Here is an 18016-nt window from a genome sequence, read left to right as displayed (position 1 = left end):
AAAATGAGATAGTAATGATAACTATGTGAATGATTAAATCATTTATCAGGCATTTACAACAGTGCCTGGCTGATGATAAGAACTCATGAAATGCTAGCTATGGTCATGATGATGGTGATGATCATGAAGGTAGCTGATGACAGTGATTAAGGAAGTTAGCTGGTCTCTCCTGCCAAATCACCAGCAATGGGCCAATGAGCCGGTGGATGCCACGAGGGAGGGGTAACGGTGGGAGAGAAGGAAACAGGAGAGAAAGAGATGGGAGACAGAGGGAACTAGTCAAGAGGCTTTGATGTCATTCCCAGGGAGAGAGATGAGGCCAGCCCAGGGCAGTCTGAGATGCTCTTTAGCTATTCATGGGGTTGTTATGTGTGTCTATGTTATACACAGTGATCATGAGGCTGTTCAGTTTTCCAACTGTATAGGGACTATTTGGTCAAGTGTCCACAAAAACTGAGGAGAGACACTGCCAGGGGGGCCTCACCTAGAGATGAGGGGCACTGGGGTAAGAGAGAAAGAGCCCTGTGCTCAGGGTTACACATTTGAGGAACAGCTCTACCGCCCTCAGACAATCTTTTTTTTCCCCCTTACAGGCCCTGCAGGAAGTGAAAGAGCTCCCGCTGCCTGTTTCTGGGTACCGGGGCATCAGAATCAGGGAGTTCTCATGTCTGAAACCCCCACACATGCTTTAGGTAAGAAAAGGAATAAGGAGAACAGAGAAGTGTCTGTGACAAGCTTTTGGTTTTATTTTTGTCTTCTGGAAATGTTTTGTGTCAAGACAAAGTACCACACACGTATGATACGTGCGTGTGTGTATATGTGTGTGGATTTCTCCTTTTCTGATTATAAAAGTAACACATACTCATTAGAGAACATCCGAAAAACTCGAAAATGCCAAAGTCAAAAATAGGAATCACTGATAAGACCACCACTCAGAGATAATTGCTCTGCCTTTGAGTTTATTACTTTTTCTTTCATTCGTTTACAATATGCATATCATAATAGAATTTGTTAAATTTGTATTATATTTTAGAAGGTTTCATATCTCGCTTCTTGTACTTATTGTTGACATTTTTCTGTATCATTAAACGTTCTTTGAAAACATTTCAGTTACACACAGTGAAATTTACTCTTTTTGATGTACGGTTCTAAGTGTTGACAAAGACATAGATTCACTACCACAATCAAGATACAGAACAGTTTCTCACTCCCCCAAAATTCCCTCACACTACCCCTTTGTAGTTACCCCCTTCCCCTAGTCCTAACCCTTTGCTACCACTGATCTATTCTCCATTCCTACAGTGTTGCCTTTTCCAGAATGTCATATAAGTAGAATAATACAGTATGTCGTCTATTGGTCTGGCTTCTTGTATTAGCACATCTGAGTGTTACTCATGTAACATTTTCTTTCTGACTATATAGAGAGTGTTGCTGAGTATTGTATAGATGTACCACAGTGAGCCCATCCATTCACCAGCTGAAGGACATTTGGATTGGTAAACATGACTTTTACCAGTTGAACGCGATTCTAACCTACAGATATACCAAACCATATGAAAACAGTTCTCTATTATTGGACATTATGAGTTTCTCCTCCTCATTATACATAACCATTAAGTGAACACCTTTATTCATAAATCTTTGCACGTCAAATATATATACATTTATAGAGTGTATATATATCTTAAGCTATCAATAAGCAAGCAGTGTGCCCCACAGGGGATACAGGAAAATTCAGAAAAAATATAAAATCTAATTCTACTAGAATTTTCTAAAAATATTTTATTATGTAACAATAGTCTGGGTCCCAATGCTTTATACAATATGACACAAGAAACTAATAACTTGCTTTCATTCTAATGCAGCAATTTTAACCTGCTAAGTAGAACTAGACTAATTTCTTGTCTCTGAAATCCCGAGCTTGTGTATCATTGAAAACATTAACATTTTTTCCCAGAAGGAAGCTTCTTTAGACAGTGGAACCACCTGGTATGCACAGAACAAGACAGAGGAATGTGCAAGGGCGGGTTTCAGGGCTGGGGATGGTAGGGCAGCACAGCTGGGCTTCCAGTCACGGTTGAATAACTGAAGCCAGAACCACTAAGAAAGGAATGAAGAGGCTGGCACCATGTTCTGCACAGAGGGGTGGGGCTTCTCTTCGAGTGGAGGTTACTGCTCTGTAAATTAAAAAGGAAAGAGAAAATTTCAGTATTGGTGTGCAACGCCTACTGTCAAAAATACACATGCATGCTGCAAAAAAAATTGAAATAGTGCAGAAAGTTAACAAGTGACGAGTAAAAGTGCCTTCGACTCCCCCATTCTTGCTTTCCACAGAGAATCATTGCTGACGGTTTGAACTGTCTTCCCAAGAACGTAACACGTATGCATGCATTACACATGTTCCCACACACACCTTCACACACCCTTTCATCTGAGTACAAATGCAACCTGTAATTTTTTTCCCCTAACATCATATTTTGGACATACTTTCATATTGTGCATATGAGTTAATTCATTCTTCCTCATGGATGAATTCTTACTGTATGGATATACCATAAACCTAGCCAACTTCCCTACTGATCGACATTACATTGTCAGAGTTTAACTGGCGTGGAAAAACCTATCTTGACTTAAAGACACCAAGAGAGGACCCGGCCAAAAAAAATGGACTCTGGTCGGGGCTCCTGAGTGGCTCAGCTGGTTGAGCATCCGTCTTCAGCTCAGGTCATGATGTCACAGTTCGTGGGTTTGAGCCCTGCGTCAAGCTCTACACAGAACCTGCTTGGGTTCTCCATCCCTCTCTTTCTGCCCCTCCCTTGCTCGCTCTCTCTCTCTCTCTCTCTCTCTCCCTCTCTCTCAAAAATAAATACATAAACAAAACATGGACTTGTCATAACAAATAGAGTCTGACCACTGACTGGATTTTTTAAAACAGAAATTACTGAATTTTTAAAAACCAATTCAAAGATACATCTTTTTAAATCATGAAACCATCGAATGTTGGCTTGGAAATTTATCCCATGGTTTGGGACTCCATCTAAGTGCTGGTCACCCCTCATTCACTAATGTTTATTACAGCATTATTTATAATAGCAAGATATGGAAGCAACCTATTGATGGATGAATGGATAAGGGAGATGTGGTATTCACACACACACACACACACACACACACACACACACACACACGTGCTCATGCAGACACACACAGGAATATTACACAGCCACAAAAAGGATGAAATTTTTAGCATTTGCAACAACATAGATGGACCTAGAGGGTATTATGCTAAGTGAAATAATTCAGATTATGACAGACAAAAAGCATATGATTCAGTTATATGTAAATCTAAAAGAAAAAAAAAACAAATGAATAAACAAACAAAAAGTAGAATCAGACCTGTAAATAGAGAACAAACTGATGGTTGCCAGAGGGGAGGAGAGTGGGAGAATGGGCAAAACAAAATGGATGAAGCGGAGTGGAAGATACAGACTTCCAGTTATGGAATGAATAAGTCACAAAGAAAAAAAAAAAGAAAAAGAAAGAAAAGCATAGAGAATTTAGTTAATGATACTGCGTTATATGCTAACAGATGGTAGTTATACTTGGGATGAGTATAGCATAATGTATAAGCCTGTCTAATCACTATATTGTACACCTGAAACTAATGTAACATTGTGTGTCAACTACACTCAAATAAAAAACAAATTAATAAAAATGGAATAAAGGAACCTCAAGCAGCCACAAGTTTGTACTAGGGCTCCCCCTGCTGGAAATTTACTACAATTGCACTTTTGATTCAGTTCACGTTTCAGACTTGATTTACTCAAAATTTTTTTTTTCTTTACAATAATTAACGAATCCAAGGGTATACTTATTTTTATTCTTTTAGGAAAATAAAATATTACAGAACTAAACATAGTCATAATAAGAGTCTCCACCCTTTTTCAGTTCTCACTGCCTTTTATAGAAGTAACCACTGGTAGCAATTTGGAGCTCATTTCCTTAGACCGTTTCATCACTGACATCCATTATCGCGCACACCCATAAACACGTAGTTCTCCTTTGCTTTTCACGACTGGCTTCATGTTCTAGGCATTGATTTGTCACAACTTAAACTTTTCCTGTCCACATGAGGTTGTGCTGGAGGGCAATTTTTACGCAAAGAAAAAACACTATTTGCAATTACTTTGGTTTTAAAAATTAATTCTAGCTATTAAGCTTATAAATTCAAACACCTTATTTCTCCAAACATTTTTCTAGTTGACTTACGTGTCATATTTTTCTGTTTAAAAACCTAGGCGGGGGGCGCCTGGTGGGCTCAGTACACAACTCTGGATGTCGAGGTCACGAGTTCAAGCCTCACATTGGGCCTAAAGCTTACTTTTAAAACAAAATAAAAAAACCTAGGGACCTCTGATAATAACTTTTTTTTTTAAGTAATCTTGGGGTGCCTGGGTGGCTCAGTCAGCCGGGCGTCTGACTTCAGCTCAGGTCATGATCTCATGGTGCATGGGTTCGAGCCCTGCATCAGGCTCTGTGTGGACAGCTCAGAGCCTGGAGCCTGCTCTGATTCTATGTCTCCCTCTCTCTCTGCCCCTCCCTTGCTCATTCTCTCTCTCTCTCTCTCTCAAAAATAAATAAATCATTAAATTTTTTTAATAAATAAATTAATTAAAAAATAAAAAGTGATCTCTGTGCCCAACATGGGGCTTGAACTCACTATCCCAACATCCAAAGTCACATGCTCTACAGATTAAGCCAGCCAGGTGCCTCTGACAATAAGTTTTAAGGGGATTTCATACTTAATCAAATTTCCTTGAATATTTTTAACTCAGGTTATTTTAGACTAAATTATTTTAAACTTATCTTTTTTAAATGTTACATTTTTTTAAATACTTCAAGTGACTTTAAACGAGCCACACCTTCTCAAACACTTGATTCTAGTAAATCTAATAAAGGTATAAAATTTCATCTTAATTCTCTTAAACATTCCAATTTTGGCTAAAAAGTAAAATCTCTTATAACTTTCAACATTAAAAAACCCAAGTCTACAATCAGCTATTTAATAGTTACATACATATTTGGAATCACAGGGCTATTTTTATATGCTAAATTCTCTAAAATGCTCCAAATTTAATTAAATACCAAAAAATGCAAGTTCTTCCTAAACTTACCACAAAACTATTTTTTTTAATGTTGATTTATCTTGGAGAGAGAAAGACAGAGCTCGAAGAAGGGAGGGGCAAAGAGAGAGGGAGACAGAATCCGAAGCAAGCTCCAGGCTCTGAGCTGTCAGCACAGACCCTGACATGGGGCTCAAACCCATGAACCATGAGATCATGACCTGAGCCATAGTCGAATGTTCAACCAACCTAGCCACCCAGGCGCCCCAACTTTCCACAAAACTATTAATAATATGAGTTGGATTTATATTAACATCTATATATTCCGTTTTAAACCTTTGTAGATTAAAAGTCTTTTGTTCCACTATTCCAAAGCAAGTTGAGCTTGGATTTCCCACTTCTGTGTCCTAGGGTATGTGGGGGGAGGAGAGACAATGCATTTTGGACAGAGAATTCCGACCAAGATGAGACTTTTGATGTTTCTCCTTGACCTCGATTGATACAAGGAGTCCTTATTTCAATAACATAAGTATGTCTGTTTTCTCATTTCCTCACCAATCCTGTATTGTCATTGTACTGAATTTTTGGCCAATACTGGAGTCTACAAGATTGTTTTCTACATATTTTTTCATGAGAAATTGTTCATGAGAATTTCTCCATATTGCTGTATGATTATCCTATCACTGTTTCCCCCACCCAGCTTTAGGGAGATATAATCTACATACAATGTCTACATTCTATTCCAGTAAATGTAACCCTTTGATGTAACCATTCACTTCTCATTGGATATCTACCTCTGATTCAGTATTATAAAGAATGCTTTGGTGAACATCTCTGAGCATAGAGGTTGTGCCCACATTCTGAATCGTTTCTTTAGAAGAGGGTACCAGAAGTACCCTAAGGTCTGACTTAAGGTCAAAGATTATGAATATTTTTATAATGCCTGATACATATTGTCAAATTTTTCTCCCAAAGCAATTTACAAACTTATAATGGCATCAAGCATTTAATAACATCTTTAAAATATTTTTTCCACTGTATGTCAAAGACATTGTGGTGAAAATTGCACCTCATGAAACCTGTATCTCATTTGGGGCACCTGGGTGGCTCAGTCGGTTGGGCATCCAACTTCAGCTCAGGTCATAATCTTGCCATTCAGTTCGTGAGTTGGAGCCCCACATCGGGCTCACTGCTCTTAGCACAGAATCCACTTAGGATCCTCTGTCCCCTTCTCCCTCTACCCCTCCCCGACTTGTGCTCTCTCAAAACAAATAAACATTAAAAAAATTATATCTCATTACTACTACAAGGAGGAACTCATTCTCCGTATTTGCCATTTGGGGATCATCTCTTGCAAATTATCCATCAATATTCTTAATGAAGTTGTTTAAAAAAGAGATCAGTAAAATTCCTTCCAGGGCAATGAGAGTGGAGGAAAATCTGGCAACGAGTGAAAGAGGGTTTGGGTTTTTTTTATTATTATTATTATTTTTTTAATTTACATCCAAGTTAGTTAGCATCTAGTGCAACAATGTTTTCAGGAGTAGATTCCTTAGTGCCCCTTACCCATTTAGCCCCTCCCCCCTCCCACCCCTCCAGTAACCCTCTGTTTGTTCTCCATATTTAAGTGTCTCTTATGTTTTGTCGCCCTCCCTGTTTTTATATTATTTTTGCTTCCCTTCCCTTATGATCATCTGTTTTGTACCTTAAAGTCCTTATATGAGTGAAGTCATATATTTGTCTTTCTCTGACTGATTTTGCATAGCATAATACCCTCCAGTTTCATCCACGTAGTTGCAAATGGCAAGATTTCATTCTTTTTGATTGCCAAGTAATACTCCATTCTACAAATATACCACATCTTCTTTATCCATTCACCCATCGATGGACATTTGGGCTCTTTCCATACTTTGGCTGTTGTTGATAGTGCTGCTATAAACATGGGGGTGCAAGTGCCAAGAGGGTTTTATTCTTGACATTCAATGGAACTGGGAAAGAACTGTCATAAATAAATCTATTCAACAATCACTGAAAGAATGCCCAAACAAAGTAAAGAACAGATCAGGGACTATAAGCCCCTTCCTGGCGTGCCTGTGGCTCAGTTGGTTAAGCGTCTGACTTCGGCTCAGGTCATGATCTCATACTTTTGAGAGTTCAAGCCCCACATCAGGCTCTCCACTCTCAGCACAGAGCTCACTTTGGATCCTGTCTCTCTCTCTGCCCCTTCCCCCTCACTCTCTCTCTTAAAAATAAACATTTTTTAAAAAAATCCTTCCTTATCTGCTGTGATGTGAACCACAGGGACATTTTGAGGCAGTGTGGTTTGGTGGGAAAAACAAGGATTTGACACACGAACTTGCATTCTGGGCGTGGCTCTAGCCAGTCCTGAATGACTCTAAGAGATCACTTAGCCCCCTCAGCATCACTGGTGGGATCAAATTGCCCACCTTCCAGGAACGTGATCAGGAGGCAAGATGATGACCCCAGACTGCCGCACTGGAAGCCCGACACACCCAAAGTCCTCAGAAAGGCCTGGGAGAGGTAAGGAGAGCCACCCTCAGTCACCCGGCACATCCTGCAGCAGAGGAGGTAAACTGAGGCACGGGGCGCCAGCGTGGCACCACTTGCCTCTTTCAGGAATGGCAGTGGAGGGCCCAGTGGTTTTACAAAAAGAAACTTTACGTGATCTGTATCTGTATAAAGTTGACAGTCTGCTTAAGGAAACGGAGTAAAACCGTAAAGACCCGAGTTACACTGTAACGCTAAGGAGCCTACGCGGCCAGGCCTTTTGAAGTCCCCAGCAAACTGGGTTGCCCAGGCCACTAAATCCTCCCACAACCTTATTCCCCTTTTCTCCGCCTAAGTGAACCATCGGTTTCTGTTTCTTGCAATCGAAATCTGGAACTTACACATTTGCTACCACCAGGCATGTCTCCAACTTCCCTAGGGCATCTGTCATTCCTTTTGGCTACTTGGCCGGATTGAGACATTGTCTCAAACACGTGCTTCCACAAAGAGGAAACCAATCCCTTTCTTTCTTTTTCTTTCTTTCTTTCTCTCTTTCTCTTTCTTTCTTTCTTTTTCTTTCTTTCTCTCTCCTTTTTTTCCTTTCTCTTTTATTTCTTCTCTCCTTTCTTCCTCTTTCTTTTCTCTCTTTTCTTCCTTTCTCTCTCCCTTTTTCTTTCTCCCTCTTTCCTTTCTCTTTTCTTTCTTTCCCTCTCTTTCTTTCTCTCTCTCTTTCTTTTTTCTTTCTCCCTCTCTCTTTTCTTTCTTTCTTTCTCTTTCTTTGTCTCTCCCTTTCTCTTTTTTCTTTCTTTCTCCCTCTTTTCTTTCTTTCTCTCTCTTTCTTTCTCTCCCTCTCTTTCTTCTTTTCTTTCTTTTCTTTTCTTTCTTTCTTTCTTTCTTTCTTTCTTTCTTTCTTTCTTTCTTCCTTTACCCTCCCCCCCCCCCCAAGTGCCTACCAGGTTGCAGGCTCCATACTAATCTCTTGGGAAACATCCATCAGTGAACAAAACAGGTAAAAGTCTCTGTCCTTCTGGGGCTTATGTGCTAACAGGTGGCAGATAGGCAGTAAAGAATAAACTTAGGCACCTGGGTGGCTCAGACGGTTAAGCATCCAACTTTAGCTCAGGTCATGGTCTCATCATTTGTGAGTTTGCACTGACAGTGTGGAGCCTGCCTGGGATTCTCTGTCTCTGCCTCTCCCCCACTTGCATGCACACATACTCTCTCTTGCTCTCTCTCTCCCTCTCAAAATAAGTAAACTTTAAGAAAAAAGTGTGTAAAAAAAAGAATAAACTTAATGAGCAAATAAGTCAGAAGCTGATAAACATCATAAAAAAGAGAAATAGAGCCACAGGAGGGGTTTCACAGAGCCAGTCCATGGTGCAGGCTGTAATTTAAAATACCGAGGTCAGGATAACTTCCTGGAGGTGAGATACAAGCTAATACAGCAGGTGAGAGAGTTAGCCCATTGACAGCTAGGGGAAGGACTTCCAGGCAGAGGAAACAATGCAGGCAAAGGCCCTGGGGCAGGAATGCACCTGGGATGTTCCAGGAGGCCACTCTGAGGCACAGAAAGGAGAAGGGAGCAAGGAAGAAGCTGGAGAAAACTGGGCCAGAGCAGGCTGTTTGGCTCTTACTCTGAGCGATGTGGGAGTGACTGCAGAGTTGTGAGCCGACAACTCCCATGACTGAATAGTTACAGAACTACACTCTATACTTTGTGAACTTCTGGAAGTTTCCCTAATAAACAATTAAAATGGCAGCTGGGCCTCAAACAGGCCATGAAGGATGGGACAAGGTGAAAGCAAGAAGGTTCATTAGGGCCCGCTAAGTAATCTAGCTGACTGCTGGCCGGGCTGGTTCTGGTAGGTGACTGCATACTCCATCAATCTGTAAGTTGAACCAGTGGAATTTTCTGGTAAAGCATGAGAGAAGGGAAGGAATCAAAGACGGCTCCAAGATTTCTGGAACAGGCATTTGGGGATTTGGGGAAAGTTGGGCATTGCCATCAATTGAGACAAGGAAGACTCTGGGTAGACCAAGTTTAGAGGTGTCTTAGTTTCCTGTTGCCACTGCAATAAATCAATCAGTGGCTTAAAACAACGCACATTTACTCTCTTACAGTTCTGAAGGTCGGAAGTCAGAAACCAGTCTCACCACACTAAAGTCAAGGTGTCAGTGGGGCTCCTTCGTTCCGGAGAGCCTCCTGAAGGAAGAATTGGTTTCCCTGCCCTTTTAAAGTACACCCTTCCAGGGGCGCCTGGGTGGCTCAGTCAGTTAAGCATCTGACTTCAGCTCGGGTCATGATCTCACGGTTTGTGAGTTCGAGCCCCGCATCGGGTGAGCTGGAGCCCTGCCCCGCTTCAGGTGAGCCGCGCTTCAGGTGAGCCCCGCTTCTCTCTCCTCTCTCTCTGCCCCTTGCTCACTTGCACTCTCAATAAATAAATAAATAAATAAATAAATAAATAAATAAATAAGGTGCACCAGTCCAATCTCTGCTTCCATGATCACACTGCCTGCTTGTGTTGTGCATCGAATCTCCCTCTGCCTCCCTCTCATAAGGACACTTGTGATTCTATTTAGGGTCCACCTGGATAACCAAGGATAGTCTCCCCATCTCAAGATCCTCAACGTAATCACATCTGAAAAGTCCCTTTGCCATACAAGGTGATAGTCACAGATTCCAAGGATGACAACTGGGTATCGTTAGGCGCCATGATTCGGCCTACCAGAGCAGGTAAACTCAGTTCGGTTTGGGATGTGTTGAGATTGAAATACGTATTAGACCATCCAAGTGGAAACACTGGGTAGACTGTTAAATATGCAAGTATGGCGTTCCGTACAGGACCTAGACTAGAGACATTCATTCCGGAGGCACCAGCATATAGGTGAGATTTAAAGCCACGAGGCTGGATTTAAAGCAGATACTCACTTTCGCACCCTGCCCTGCAGTTAGCGCACAGACACATGACCAAACTCTGCCAACCAGCTGTCCCCACTGGAGCACAGTGGATTGAGACAGCAGGGCCCCCCAACGTCTAGTCTAGGGGCACCTGGGTGGCTCATTTGACTAGCGTCTAACTCTTGATTTCGGCTCGGGGCGTGATCTCATGGTTCATGAGATCAAGCCCCACACTGGGTTCTGCTGAGTGCACTGGGATTCTCTCTCCCTCTCTCTCTGCCCCTCCCCCACTCACACTCTCTCTTTCTCTCAAAATAAATAAGCTTAAAAAGTAAACTATGCTAACCGTGAGGATGCCTAAGGCACCAGCGCTCTGAGGCTGCAGTGGCAGAGATTGTGGAAGCACCCAGGTGTGAGCACAGGTACTCACTCTCTGAGCTGTGTGTACCCACACAGGCTCCCCTCTGGCAGTTCTGGGTCAGACTTCGGCCTGGACTCCGGTCCCGCTTCCCCGGCTCTCACAGGAAGATTCTGTGCGGTGCCTTAAAATCTTTGAATACATCCCATTTCTGCTGAACTACCTAGAGCTGATGTGTGATGCTTGTAGACAAGAATTTCGACCGATGCCCTACCTACTTGAACTTGAGGAACCTGGGCCCTGTGCCCAGACCTGGCTCTTTAAGAGTCTTTCCAGTGTCCTGTCGAGAAAGGAGGTGGGGGGCTAATACACCTGTTGCTTTCTTCAATCTCCACGACAATCCTGTGAGGTGGTTTCCATTATTTTTCGTTTGGGGCCTGAGAAAACCGCCCACCTCAGGCTATGGGACTCCAAGCGCAGTGCTCTTACCGCCGCCCAAAGGCTCAGTGTCCACAGTCTGTGGGCAGGAAAGTTCCCGGTGAGAAGTTGGGGGTTGGTGTGTGTAGAAAGAGTGTGAAGGACCCGGAAGGCCAGACTAGAAGTCTGGATCGGTCACAGGAACCTTGAAGGTCTTTGAGCAGCGTGGACGGGACGGTGGGTGTCCTTTCCACGTGAAGCAAGTGAGGACCCAGGATCATAGGACATTCTTGCTCTTTCATGAGAGGATGAGAAAACTGCGTGCCTCCTCCGAGGGGTCAGCTCCAGGGTCACATGCTGTCATGGTGGGATCTGCTCGTTACTTCCCTCCCAGGAACAGTCCGGGGGCGGACACGGCAGCTCCACGGTCGGGAGCGCCCAGCCTCCCCCATTGTGCGGCTCTGCGCGCCCAGCCGAGGACGGTCCCCACCGCGTGGCCCAGGTCCATCCACGGGGCGGCAGGAACGCACACAGGGAAGACACGTCCCTTCCTTTCACGTGGAGTCGAGCCCATCGCCCCACCGCAGCGCAAAGGGAAGCCAGGAAACACGCCCGCTGCTCTTGGCAGCCGTGAGCCCAACTGAAATGCGAGGGTTCCCGTACTAAATGAAGGAGACAAGAGCTCTGTGGGGATGGTGAGCAGTCCTTCTCTCTCTTTCTGTGTCTGCCTGTTTCTCTCTTTCTAATGGACTAGTTAGGAAACTGAACAAAATATTCTTTTTTTTTTAATGTTTTTTAACGTTTATTCATCTTTGAGAGAGAGACAGACAGACAGACAGACCACGAGCAGGGGAGGGCCAGAGAGAGAGGGAGACACAGAACCTGAAGCCGGCTCCAGGCTCCGAGCTGTCAGCACAGAGCCCGACGCGGGGCTCGAACCCACGGGCCGCGAGATCACGACCTGAGCCCAAGTGGGACGCTCAACCGACCGAGCCACCCAGGCGCCCCAAAATGGACAAAATATTCCATGTGACGCACACAGCACAATGTGCAGCAGCCAGGGTACTCTTTTCCCCTTACAGATGGAAGAACGGATGGTATGGACTTCAGCTCACCTGGGCAGGTGTTCATCAAACCTGCACCATCTTAGCCGCTCAGAGAGCCCGAGCCGCTCAGTGCAGAAGCACAGGACTCCCTCCGCAGCCACATGTTCTAGGGCGCGTGTGTAAAATCATACTGCAATTCATCAGTGGTCTAAAAGTAGTCCCGCTTATCTTGGGGAGGCAAAAAGGTCAGGGCAGGACAGCTACTTACGAGTTTAAGGCACAGTCAGGATGAGTGCTGTGGTCCACACACATTAAGAGCTTCACTGGTCTACAGAATGAAAAGAAATAATATTTAAGGGATTATTTAAATGACTCTCACTCATCAAACATATACGGTATGCCTGGAAAGTACCGGGGATACAAAGTCTCTCACCTAAAAGAACACAAACTGTTTGTTTTTAAAAATATTAGCCAGCATTTATTAGGCACTTACTACATACCAAGAAATTTGATGATGGATTTTTTTATTTGTTTTTAATTGTTTTAATCTTTATTTATTGCTGAGAGAGAAATAGCAGACACAGAGTGCGAACAGGGGAGGAACAGAGAGACAGGGAGACACGGAATCCAAAGCAGGCTCCAGGATCTGAGCTGTCAGTGCAGAGCCCAACGCGGGGCTCGAACTCACAAACCGAGAGATCATGACCTGAGCTGACGTTTCACGCTTCACCGACTGAGCCACCAAGGCACCCCCGATGAGATTTTCTATATAGACTTTGCCATTTAATCCTCACAAAGACCAAACAGAGCAGGTATTAATACCATCTCCAGTTTACAGGTGAGAAAGCTGATCAGAGTAACTGGCCCAAGAACACACACTAACGGCTGTGGTGCGGAATGTGAGCTGAATGCGAACCCTGCAGGCTCACTCCAGAGCCCAAGCGCAGAACCACCCAAGCAAGCATGTACAGTCTTGCCTGGAAAATCCTCTTGATAAGTTCTTTGGCCAGAAAGTTGGACTTGAAGCACACGGGTGATGGCCTTTGCCCAGGCTCCAGCAACAAAGAAAGCTGACTGGCTCTGCGAGTAGAGGGAGGAGACATGGCATCCCAGGAGGGCAGGGAAAGCAGTAGTGAAGAGAGGAGCCGGGTAACAGGAGCACAGGGCACACTAGGTAGGAGTCAGGCCAACAGGGGCTCCCTCCCTGACCAGGTGGCTGGAAGGGACTTTGGAGAAACAGGAAATGTGTGTACGCTCTACTGCTCCCCGAGGCTTGCCTACTTTCCAGTAAAGTCTACGATACACAGCTATTTGCTATGACCGTAGTTTATTGCTGTGGCTTCATGCCCCCCACTCCAAAGTCATTGAGTTTCACTGAGTCTGGCCCAAGACAGCGCTCACAGAAAGCAACCAGGAGGCAAGAGAGGCTATGACAAGAGAAGATGTGGCCAGAATTGGCAAGAATCTTGGGGAGAACTTCCGTCTGCCACAGGACAGAGAACTTCCGTCTGCCACAGGACAGAGGACAACATCACCTGAATTTTATGGGGCAGGTTCTCAGTTACATCTGGGTTGGAGTTTGGTTTGTTACCCTTTGTGACTCTCCTGCAGTAAGCCTTCTGTTACCTCCCCTGTGCCCCGGGAGCAAAACAAAACCCCACCTTAACACAAGAGCCCGTGGGCAGTAAAGAAGTGGGAGAAGGGGAGCTGACCCAGGCTTGCAAGGGAAGAGCCCTGAAGGCCAGCATCAGTGGGGACAACACTAGGGCAAGTGACAGCAGGCTAAGTCCCTGAGGACAGCCATGCGCAGGGAAGGAGACCTTGGGCTCTGGCCTGGGTCACCATACGTGGCCTGACGACTTACAAAGACAACTTCCTCGAGGGAGTTCTGGGCCAAAGCAAAGTGTCTCACATGTGGAACATTTTGGCACAATTTTCTCCATCACTGAGCAGTTTTAGTAAAAAAAAACAAAAACAAAAACAAAACAAAAGACAAAAACTGCCTTTCAAGAAAAATATACAAAAATCTGGTGCTTTCTTGTTGTGATGAGCACTGGGTGCTCTATGGAAGTGTTGAATCACTATATTGTACACCTGAAACTAAGATTACATGGTATGTTAACTGACTGCAATTTGAACGAAAACATTAAAAATAAATAAAATAAAATCTGGTGCTTTAAGAAAGGAAGGGTCCTATAGTAGAGGGGCTCCTGGGTGGCTCAGTCGGTTTGAAAGGGCGGGCCGGCCCGGCTGACTCCATCTTGTTCTGTGTCCTTCACCTTGACCACACCTCCTCCCCTTGTGTAACACCCACCCCCCCCCCTCACCTGCCTAACAGGACTTGGACCCTTCCCCAGCCAATCGGCTGAGGCCACAGCCATTACCTCACCAACTGCCCCTAGGCCCCAATAAAACCTTTGTCCTTTTGAAACTCTCTCTCTCCGGTATCTCACCGCTGGGTCGGTATCTCACCGCTGGGTCGGTGCAGGTAGGGGATTGAGCTCGAGCTAGCTCGAATAAAGGTTCTTTTGCTTTTACATAGGACTCGGCTCCCTGGCGGTCTTTGGGGATCACGAATTCTGGGCATAACAGGTTAAGCATCCAACTCTAGATTTCAGCTCAGGTCATGATCTCACAGTTTCATGGGCTTAAGCCCCACGTCGGGCTCTGCCCTGATAGTGTGGCACTTGAGATTCTACCTCTCATTCTGCCCCTCCCCTGCTTGCACTCTCTTTCTCAAGAATAAATAATAATAAATTTAAAAATGAAAGAAAGAAAGAAAGAAAGAAAGAGTCCTCTCATAGAAAGAAAAGAGCATACTTCAAAGCCATACGATGCTAGGTTCAAAACTCAGCTCTGCCACAGAGTAGTGACCTTGCAAAACTTATTTAATTTCTCTGACCCTTAATTTATCCCTCCATGGAAAGCAGGTGTTTATACAAAGCTTAACAACAGACAAAACGAATCCACCACAAGTCTAGACAGAGGCTACTATTGTGGGCAGGTGGGGAGACTCTGGGGTGCTGGTTATATTGTTCCTCGATCCAGACAGGTGCGTGTGGAACTTGTGAAAATTCATTCAACCGTGTACTTAGGGCTTGTGCATTTTCCCGTACATAGTTTATATTTCCCCCAAAAGAGGACATTGTTTTGTGTTTAATAGAAGATGGCAACACCTAACTTTTGAGTCTCCTGAGAGCGTTAACAATAACAGATGAGTACGCTGGGCCAGCTTCAAGCTGTGGGGCTCCTTCTCTGGGAAAGCGGAGGACAGCCCACATTTCCCGTGGGCTCTGCTCGGTGGGGACGATTACCCAGCCCCCAGAGCCACGGAGAAGGTATGGTACAGTAGAGCCAGACGGATGGTCGTGGGGCCTGGCCAAGACCGCAGATGTAATTGCCACCCTTGCCAATTTGGGGGAAAGCCACTAAGGCCTTGCAGTGCTGGACTTCGGCCCCGAGGAACCGAGCAAGGCTGCAGACTTAGGCAGTGAGGCAGAGAAAAGCAGGAAGCAGCAAGGTAAGAACTCCCAGTCCAGGGGAGGGTTTCCAACAGGTATCAGGGTTTCAGCCAAGCTTATCTAAACTTCCAAGAATCAGGAAAGCCCTCAGGCAATATGTAAATACATAAAGTGCTTAGCCTACAATGTGCTCAGTAAATGGTAGCTGTTACTATTTTCCTATGGGTCCACTGTCAAGGTCTATCTGTAAGTATCTCAAACAAACCCACCTTAGCACCTATCTTAGGCAAGGACCCATGGCATCCACAAATCCCGGGACCACAGTGCCTATCCTCAGGCGACTCACCTTTGCTGTAAGCAAGGGAGGGGAAATGGGACAAGCAGCCAGGAAACAGGACTTTACTGTCTGTCCTTGAAGCATTTTTTTTTTTTTTTTTTTTTTTTTTTTTGAGAGAGAGAGAGAGAGAGAGCACGCACACATGCTGGAGACAGGAGAAGAGAGAGAACCTTAAGCAGGTCCAACACTCATCATGGAGCCCAAGCCCAACACAGGGCTTAATCCCACGACCCCAGGATCACGACCTGAGCGGAAATCAAGAGTCAGACCCTCAACTGACTCGGCCACCCAGGTATCCCCTTGAAGCATTTTTTCTTAAAGACTCTGGACAAAAGTGGGTGGGACCCAGGCAGAGGCCTGGCCAGAAGGCACCCTCAGCCCTCGCGCCCAGTGACAACCCAGAAGGCACAGTCCAGGGGCCCTCAGCGCTGATCCCAGCAGGACCCTTTCCAACGGCCCCTTGCCCTCCAAAATCAACACTCCGCCTTGGAAATTGTGCACTCATTAGGATATACCACCTACAGGTGATCATTAATACAGCGGTACTGAAAGCCCATTTTCTCCAGTCTCTCTTCCAGGATTTTCACACTGCCTTCTCCACAGGATTCCCTAAAATACAAAAACATAGAATATAAATAAAATTAAAGGAGGAAGAAGGAAGTTGTTTCTGGGTGAATTACAATGTCCCATGACCACGTGCTTCCTGGGTTAGTCTCCACTCTGAGGGAATATGGGAAAACCCGCTGCACCCTAGAAAGCTGAACGCTGAGAACCTGTCTTGGCGGGTCCAGCTGGGGAGGGGGGGGGGGCGGGGGGGGGGGACCTGCCCTGGCACATGGTGGTGGTCACAGGGCACCCCGCAGCCCTCCCCCCAGCAACACACCTTAGGGAAGAGCCCCAGGGCCCCAGAATGCTGGCGACTTGTGTCCCATACAGTATGTTTTAAATGAAAGCAAGAACATACAAACCAAAAATTATTAAAAATGCAAATAAACCCATAGGGAAAAAAATCACCCCAATCGCACATCGCTAGAGATAACTACGGTTCACATTTTGGTGTATACCGTTCTCAATCTTTGAAATGCATTCATTCCCATGAGACTTTTTTAAATTTTTTTTAACTTTTATTTACTATTGAGAAACAGAGACAGAGCATGAGCGTGGGAAGGGCAGAGAGAAGGGGAGACACAGAATCCGAAGCAGGCTCCAGGCTCTGAGCTGTCAGCATAGAGCCTGATGTGGGGCTCGAACCCACAGACTGTGAGATCGTGACCTGAGCCGAAGTTGGACGCTTAACGGACTGAGGCACCAAGGCGCCCCAGAGACTTTTTAAGTATAACAATAGCCTTCTGCTATCCAATGCAGTTTGTAGTGTGCCTTGGCCCGTGTCTGTTGAAGTGTATATATGTACTTCCGGCATGATCACCGTCATCATCAGGACATGATTCATAAAACCAGTCCCCTCTTGTTGATCCTCAAGGCTGATGTCACACTAAAATGAACCCTGTTGAAGCTTCCTTTTCACACCCATCTTGAATTACTTATTTCCTTCGCATAAATTCCTGAAAGTAGGTTTTCTGGCACCACGGTTTTGAATGCATTTTAAGGTTCTTCCATAGCGTTAAAGAACATTCAACTGAGGAAATCTGAAAATCTAATTGGCTTCATTCAACAATTCAGGAATAGACCCTTCTAGGAAACAGCGCCCTGAGGAGTTGCACAAGGTGGAAAGCTTTTGTGTGGGCAGGAGGGTGTGACGAGGAAGTTGTCAGCAAAAGAAAAGACAGGATTATTTCAGGCCAGGTCATCATTTGCAATTTCCTTATCTCACTAAAGGCAGGTTCGAAGGGCAAGCTTTCTCTGAGAG

General features: G+C 44.8%; 1 protein-coding gene across 2 annotated transcripts in view; it reads right to left on the bottom strand.

Annotated features, from left to right (window-relative positions):
- Window positions 1–939: 939 nt before the first annotated feature.
- BST1 (bone marrow stromal cell antigen 1) overlaps window positions 940–18016 on the bottom strand; it is a 31555-nt gene continuing 14478 nt past the window's right edge. The window contains exons 7-9 of one of the 2 annotated variants that reach the window (XM_060655401.3): window positions 16672–16758; window positions 12620–12679; window positions 940–2177 (exon numbers count right to left, since the gene is read on the bottom strand). In XM_060655401.3, the coding sequence (XP_060511384.1) occupies window positions 2072–2177; window positions 12620–12679; window positions 16672–16758 (253 nt within the window). In that variant the 3' untranslated portion in view covers window positions 940–2071. Of the gene's footprint in view, window positions 2178–12147; window positions 12518–12619; window positions 12680–16671; window positions 16759–18016 lie in introns of those variants that run through there. The other variant, XM_060655403.3, reaches the window with a different exon arrangement.

The sequence above is a fragment of the Panthera onca genome, chromosome B1, assembly GCF_046562875.1.
Source record: "Panthera onca isolate mPanOnc1 chromosome B1, mPanOnc1 haplotype 2, whole genome shotgun sequence".
Taxonomy (NCBI): domain Eukaryota; kingdom Metazoa; phylum Chordata; class Mammalia; order Carnivora; family Felidae; genus Panthera; species Panthera onca.
This window is presented reverse-complemented; position numbering and strand designations above follow the sequence as displayed.